At 52.5% G+C, this 8093-nt stretch overlaps 1 protein-coding gene across 1 annotated transcript; it reads left to right on the top strand.

The window, feature by feature from the left end:
• Positions 1-2013: 2013 nt before the first annotated feature.
• Positions 2014-4739, top strand: LOC133357826 (uncharacterized). The gene is made up of 4 exons (XM_061575968.1): positions 2014-2109; positions 3022-3206; positions 3794-3896; positions 4531-4739. The coding sequence occupies exons 3-4, from the start codon at positions 3842-3844 to the stop codon at positions 4737-4739; spliced, it is 264 nt and encodes an 87-aa protein (XP_061431952.1). The 5' UTR covers positions 2014-2109; positions 3022-3206; positions 3794-3841.
• Positions 4740-8093: the final 3354 nt, after the last annotated feature.

The raw sequence follows: 8093 nt of genomic DNA, 5'->3' as shown, positions 1-8093 counted from the left end.
TTCAGGTTTGCCGAAAGAACACGACGCTACAAGGCCACACACGCAAGCGCTCGCCGCAATTGAACCGCAACACCTCGCTGATCTCGTCAAGGAGCGTAAAGCGTCATCACGCAAACTCCGCTGGTCATCATCGCAGCAGCATCAGCAGCAGCAGCAGCGACTTTTGGTTCGGCCGTCGAACAAAGACGGTGGTCGCCGTGTCCCGCGGCGCTTTCAGATGCGCTTCTGCGGCCGTCTGGAACGCTCTTCTGATGTTAGGAAGCCACCGGAGCTGTGCACTCTTAAATCATCAACTAAATTGACAAATTCATTTCTTTAGAGCTGCTTTTCGTGTTCGTTGGCCTTCCCCCGCACCTCCAATTAGCGCGGTGGGCTACGTACGGTGGTGCGAAAGAAGTTCAACTTACTTACTTAGAAGCCACCGTTTGGCTTTTGTCACATTGGTGACCCGGGCCGGACGCGCTCACACCAGAGACGTAACAGAGGACCCACGTGAAATATCCACGTGACCCCCGGGAGAGAGATAGAGACGCAAACTCCAAATATACAGCATGCGTCAGGGTCGGGATCGAACCCACGACCTCCTGCGCACCAAGCGGCATCCCTAGTTGTGCTGATGTTCTAAACACCTTTTTAAGTGGCGCGTGACCGGCAGCTCATGACGAACTGTGGTGATCGTCGTTTTTTTTTATAGGAGCATGACGAAGATTCTAGAGGACACCAACGAACACTTGGAAGACACCTTGTGTCGCACTTTCACCGTAAGTGTTGCGGTCGTTACCGTCGTTTGCTGTCCGTCGTTGCGATGGCGTCTCGTTTTGTCCAGGAAGGCGTCACGGGCCATCGGGACCTCGCTCGTGCTTCGGCACGTTCGGGGACGACGACCACGAGCGGACGGACAACGTGACGACGGCTACGACGAGCGCGCTGCCACTGCCGCCACCGTCATCATCACAAGCACCATCACTGCCGTCACTACCACCATCATCATCGTCATCACCATCATGACCACCACCATCGTCACCACCTTCATCATCACTACCACCTTCATAGTCACCACCACCACCATCATTATCAGCACAACCATCATTGTCATCATCTCCACCTTCGTCACTACCAACATCGTCATCACCACCATCACCACCTTCATTGTCATCACCTGCACCTTCGTCGTCATCACCACCACCATCGACATCATCATCATCACCACCATCGTCATCACCACCACCACCGTCATCACCACCACCACCATCATCACCACCACCATCGTCATCACCACCACCACCACCATCATCTCCCACCAGAGACCAAAGCGAGACTGTGACGAGGTTGACTGGGACCGTTTAGCAGCGTTATTGGAGACTGCAGTGCACTGGGGATGATAGGGAAATGAGACTCCGATCTCAGAGAGAGAGAGAGACACCACGATAGGAGACTTTGACTTTTAAACAACTTTTATTGCCGCCAGCGCAAAAGCACTGGAGACTATTTCGATATGAAATGCACAAAGTCACCAGCAAACAAAAGAAAATAAACGCTACAAATCCACGTGCTGTGGCGCTAAAAGCGCCGCGCACAACACGAAAGAAAAGTGACGTGGTGGTTGTGGTGGTGGTCATCGCGCACGCCACGGTGACGAGCGAGCGCTTGAGAAGGTGAACACCACGAGGGTGCCGTCCACGCTGGTACAGAGAGGGGCTTGTCCGGCTCACCAGCGTTCGAAGAAGACGTGCACATCACCGACATGTGTGGTATGCGTGCTCCAGCCGGAGCCGCGCCTTGAGCAGGCCCCTGAACACTGGATAGGAGAGAGAGTTGTCACCCCCGGAGTCGCACAGATTCAACCTGAAGCCGAGTGTTGGCTGTGTGGAGGGAGGCGTGCTCTCTCGGACGCTCGCGACGAGACGCCCGTTCTTGCGCACGGACATACGGAGAACAAATTCGGCCCCTTGGCATTGTGGGAACGTGTAAGATGTTGCACCAGCGGAGGTAATGGTTGCTATTATTGTTGGTTTGTTTTTTGACAGTACCAGTATGAAACCAACGGAAAGGTAATCAGAGAGAGTTGATTCCGGGAGGAAGCTTCACGATGGTGACCCAGCGGAACAAGTGAGTGCAGATCGCCAGCGGTGCGCTCGGTGCACGCTCAGCCAGAGACGCTTGTTTACCCAGTAGAATGGGGAGTGGTAGTGTCGTGAGGAGCGCGCTGCGCTGTGAACCCGGCGACCCGACGCGGTGACCACCGTCTTTGCTCGACCGCCAGCCAAAAGTCGCTCCTGCGAGGTTGACCGGAGTTCGCGTGACGGTTTTTTGCTTCTCGACGAGAACAGCAAGGTTATCGATTGTGCTTCATTTGTGGCGAGCGCTTTGTGCGTGTGTGTGATGAGTGCGAGCCTTGTGCCGGGGAATGCCTTTAAAAGTTGTATGATCTCCTGTAGTTGTAGATGCCACTGGTTCTTAACGTTCTGCAGATGTAGATGCCGCTGGTTCTTCACGTTCTGCAGATGTAGATGCCACTGGTTCTTCACGTTCTGCAGATGTAGATGTCACTGGTTATTCACGTTCTGCAGATGTAGATGCCACTGGTTATTCACGTTCTGCAGATGTAGATGCCACTGGTTCTTCATGCTCTGCGCTGATTCTTCACGTTCCGCAGATGTAGAAACCGCTGGTTCTTTACATTCTGCAGATGTAGATGCCACGCTTCTGAGACACAATGGGGGTTGATGATGTTCGTGAAAAGCACAGAGAGCGTCGTAGTGAACCGCACAGCGATGACACAACAGCAACGGACGATGGCGGTGGCCCAGGCAGTAATGCTGGGAATGCTGGGTAATGACACCGAACAACCACCGCCATCTCGGTCCGAACGGGCAACTGTGGACATACGGACAGGTTTGTTCGTAGCTCTGAAAGTGCTCGTAAGTAGAGGAGTCTGTATAGGAGTGGCGGCTTAAAAAAAACCTAAATATATAAATAAAGCCTCACGGTCGCCGTCACCCTGCCTGTGTCGCGCGACAGGCACGAGTACGTGGAGAGGTTCGTGCATCACAAGTTCTGCAGCGACGGTGCAGCGGAAGTTCGAGAGGTTCGAGGCAGGGTTCACGTCCGTCTGCCAGGTGCTCCACTTCCGCCTGCTGAGCCCGCGCGAGCTCAGGGACGTGGCGTTCGGCAAGGCGAGCTACGACTGGCCTGCTCTCGAACAGGTCAGCGCAGCGCCCCCTTGCGCAGCACGCACACGGGCTCGGGCAGCTGGCCCGTTCACTGGAGGCGGCGGCAGCGGCTGTCGGCAAGATCCCTCGCAACGCAAGCGGTCCCCTGGGCGGCACGTTGGTCGTTACTCTGACCTCCGCCGTCGCGTTTGGTATTATTCTTACGTCGTTTTCCATCGCCGTGTGCCGCACCCCTCCACCCCCCCCCCCCCCCCGGGTCTTCGTGTTGAGTCACATCCAACCCACTCCTGCCTGTCCCTCCCTCTCGGCGGTTGCGTTTGCCGGTATTGTCGCGGTGCCGCCTCGGCTTACTCGCTGGCGCTGGGAGTTCTCGCCGCGCGGCTCTCCCTGCCGGCGCCCCCTCGCGCTGCCGACGTCGTCGCCTTGCCGTCGTTCGGGCCCCCCCCCCCCCCCCCCGCGGCAAAAGTACGGGACGTCGTCGCGTCCGAACGGCGGCGCCGGACAGAGCGATCGTCGGGGCCACTCGTCGCCCGGGGCCCCCCGAGTGCTGCCGTCGCCGCCGCAATCGCCACAATTTGCATCGGGTAGATACCGGCGGTTGCCGCGCGTGTGTCTTGCAGGGTGTTATCTACGTCAATGGATTCAACGCCCGGCACAACACCATCAAGATGTTCTGGGAGGTCTTCCGTGAGCTGTCCGACGAACAGAAGAAGCGGTTCCTGAGTGAGTGCCGCAGCACCCAAACCCGCCAGCTGTCATATTCTCAAATTTTTATTTTTCACGGATTTTATTTCATTTTTATTTACTCCGCTCGTCGTTTACCCGGGGAAAGTCTCGCCGAGTCTCGAGACTCTCGCTCGGGAGGGTCCTGCCGAGTTTTGCCGCAGTCGTGGCCGATGTTGCCGCCGCTGCAGCGCGCGCTGTCTGTGATCCCAATCGGGTCATTTTCAGGTAGTTACCCAGCATTTGGGGATGTGGATTTGGCCAATACCGGTTACATCATATCGTGGATTTTTGTTGTTATTAACTATGGGAGGAAACTGAGAACCCGGAGGAAACCCCACGCGGAAAGGAAGCGAGAGAACACAGACTCCACACACACACACACAGCAGCGTCGAGAGTCGAACCCAGGGCCTCTTCTCTGTGGTGCGCGAAGAGTCGTGACTCAGGAGTCGACGCTGCCCCACGGCAGTCCGGTGGAATCCGCATCAGGCTCACGTGGTTAGAAGTGAGAGGGCGGCTTTTATCAAGCGCCGCAGTTCCTCCATCGTCTGTCGCTTTCCGTGTGCGGTGTGTCGAGAGCAAGCGGTTGCAGCAGCTGCACCTTTACCGCCCGTCTGTCCCCCGTTGCCGCAGTTTTCGTGACCGGCACGGACCGCGTGCCGCTGTCGGGGATGAAGGCGCTCGGAATCACCTTCTCCATGGCCGAAAACCCGGAGGGCCTGCCACAGGCCCACACGTGTTTCCGCACATTCTACCTCCCGGCCTACGGCGACAAGACGGACCTTCGCGACAAGCTCAGCATCGCTCTCGAGCAGTGCTTCGGCTTCGCACCTTTGGAGTAGAAACCCCCGCTCGTCGGTCGTGCCCCCCCCCCCTTCCACCGCCCTCCCCCCCCCTTCCCCCCTCGACGCGTCTGTAATCATACGCTTGATAATTGTTTTTTTACCCTTCTATCTGGCAACAAAACTGACACCTTTTTACAAGGAGTCATGTTTGCATAAAACATAACTCTGATAATGTGCACTTTCCTTGAAGTTGATTGAGCCTAGTCTCACATGGGTTGGACCAGATGACGCCTAAAGGCGTCTCGGGTGTGGACCAATCAACTTCAAGGACAGTGCACATTATCAGAGTTATGTCTTTTGTTTGTATTATAACTGCAGGTATTGCGGTCTATGCAAACATGACTCCTTGTAAAAAGGTGTCAGTTTTGTTGCCAGATAGAAGGGTAAAAAAACAATTATCATATTTTTACTGGCACATGAGGTTCCCATGGTGGAATACGCTTGTTGTTCGTGCGCACGGAGGAGGCTCGCGAAGGACGCTGCTGCTGGCCAGTTGGCGAGCCTTCGACACTTCACGTGGCCTCAAAGTGCACCTGGCCTGGCACGGGCGCCGTGGTGATGTCACCCCCACTTAAGCGGCGAATGGCGGTTTGTGTTGGCATCGACTTCCGACTGTAACGCACCGGCATGGAGACCCTGGGGTGGGTGAGGTCACGCGATGATCGGAGAGGGTTGGCGAGGAAGAGGGTGGTGGTGACAAGGGGGGTGACGACGTCGCGCTGGCACCGAGACTTTTAAATCAAGACGCAAAAATACGAACATAACGAAAGATTAAAATTGTCCAAAACACAAATACCGAATGATAAGACGGCATACACATTCGGCTGTACGAAAACCTACCTTCTAAAGCTTCAAGAAGTCCTCTCTCATATCTTTATCTAAAGTCACTTATCTCTCGGTCACTTTCTCTCTCATCAATGTATCTCACCACTTTCTCTCGCTCTCTCTATACTGTCGTGTAGAGTTGCAGCCAAAATCACGGAAAGCAAGTTCGCGTATACCGAGGGAATGCTGCCCTGCCTCCCGGCGTCCATTACAACAAACTAATTGGTGCAAACACGACATTGTAATTACACTTACACGTGAGTGAACACACAAGACCTTTGATAACTCGGTAACAAATCAGCATGTTTACAATTTATTGCGTGTAAAATGGATAAACACTTGAGCAAAGTCACTCCTTTTGAAGCGGAGTAATTTCCGGTCGCCATGCAGCCGCGGAGGAACCAACTGAGGATCGCCAGTGGGCTTTGAAGAATTCACAAATGTTTTCGTGCCTTTTATCGAATGCGATGTGCGGGGTGTCAATGTGCGAACGAGAGAGCGGCGGGGGTGGTGGGCAGGAAGAGTGGAACACAATCACAAATCTACCAAATACAATAACGAACACGCGCCGAGTGACCTTTCACGTCGACGCGAATCGCGTGGGGCAGAGACGACGGCCACTTTGTCTGTCCATGGGGTGTCAAGGAGCTCTCTGACGAGGTGTGGCAGAGGAGGGGAAGGCGAGGCTTCTATTTGACAGCGAACAACGCGGAGACACTAAACAGCGGAGTGACACTCGACTCGTCTTCGTCCCGGGAAAGTGCCACTATTGTCTGTGACTGTCACCTTTATTACGGCTTGCATTTATTCCGTCTGTGGTTGTCGTTGTTGTATCCTTAAATCTTTCTTTGGTTCTTTCGGTAAAGTCACGTATGAAGATAAAATAATTCCTGCAGTCACGAAAGCTCCAAAATTAAGATTGAACCATCCTTAAATCTTGTGACTAAATTTTTAACCCACTTCCCAATGTGGTATCGACTGCAAACTTGGTATACAGTACTTATGTCATACTGATGACAATACCATATTAGATCATAAAAAAATTATATTTTTAATAAAAATTTCGGCTTGGGTCTAATTGTCCACGCTCAACTGACGTTGGCTGTAATTGGCCACGGTCCCTTACGTTGTGGCAAGCTTCAGGGCCACTGCCTACTAGTACATTTCATAAAAGCGTGTTTAAAAAAAGTTTAAAAAATATTTATATTACTTTTATATCTCCCGCTCTCTCCGTCATTAATGTCTAACCATCTGTGGTCTCTGGCGACACGTACCCTCTCATTAATGTTATCCCTTCACAACCTGTGTTCTGTTTCTAATTTCTCTCAGCACCCCGCGTGTTTTCTTAACGTGTTTGTACATCTTTAGTGGGGATCCGTGGAAACCTTTCTTCTCTACCTCCCATACTCCCCCCGCTCCCTGCCCGGAAGCTCGTGACCTAAACGTTCCCTTTCCACTCCGTTGTGGAATGACTCGTGCAGCCAGCTATGGCTGCAGAGTTTGGTGGTACATGTTTTTTTATGTCGTTTATTGTGAAAATTCGGTCACAGTTCCTATGACCTGCACTGTTTCATTACTTTTATGGCTTTATTTTGATGATTTTCGAAAAGTTTTTTGGTTTGGCCATGTTTGTTTGTTGTAGTACAGAATTAGCCTTAATCTAAGTTGTCTTGTGGTTGTTGTTGTTTGACTTGCATCCAACTGGGATTTTTGCGCACAGCGTTGGTGTGCGGTGTTTTTCTGCAATATTTAGCTGTCTTTTCTTGGATTTTCTGTTTGCACATAGTCACTATAAGATGTTTTCTTGTTCATGTTTTTGTTTTTTGTTTGTTGCGGTTGCACCCGATTCAAGAGCCGAATGGCTCACAGGGTCACACCTAATACATGAACTTGAAGCTCGTTTCATGTCGCCAAACACCGTGGCCCGCAGTTCGTTCTGTGTACATCTTCTTGGTTAAGTCGCTAGATAAATGTATAAGATTGTCGTGTTGGTGACTCGGGTCAAGTCACTCTTGCAAATGAGACTCCGGTCCTCGTCTCTTCTCGAGTTCTCAGCTGGCTCATCAACATTTACTTTGATTCTTAATGCTGTGTAAGACAACAGAGATCCCCGTGTAGCCTTGACTGCAGGGGCAAGTGCTGTTCGCGAATATGCGAGCAGCACCTATGAAGGCCGGCACTGCACACGAGGGGGTGGGTGGCCAGCACCACGCCCGGCCGCCTTTCGCCTTTGTCTCCCCAGTGGCGATGTTTTACGCTCTACCTAGAGGAGGCCCCGGACCGGTTCAGATAATCGTCACCAACAGTGTTGGCCGTGAGCAGAAATCGAACTCTGGTCGCCGGGCACTAACCACTACACTACCGCTCCACATAAGCTCTATATAACACAGACATACAAATGGTAGATACGGCTGTAATGTTTTTTGGGTTAGGTCGCGGTAAATATAAATGTGTCGTTAAAAAAAAACATGGATATCGGTCGTGAAAACCTGCGTGTCGAACTGGTAATTACGTCGATGAAAATGT

The sequence above is a fragment of the Lethenteron reissneri genome, chromosome 60 (genome assembly GCF_015708825.2).
Source record: "Lethenteron reissneri isolate LAM-NWPU_2019-01 chromosome 60, ASM1570882v1, whole genome shotgun sequence".
In the NCBI taxonomy this organism is placed as follows: Eukaryota; Metazoa; Chordata; class Hyperoartia; order Petromyzontiformes; family Petromyzontidae; genus Lethenteron; species Lethenteron reissneri.
The sequence above is the reverse complement of the archived record's forward strand: the minus strand, read 5'-3'. Positions and strand labels throughout refer to the sequence as shown.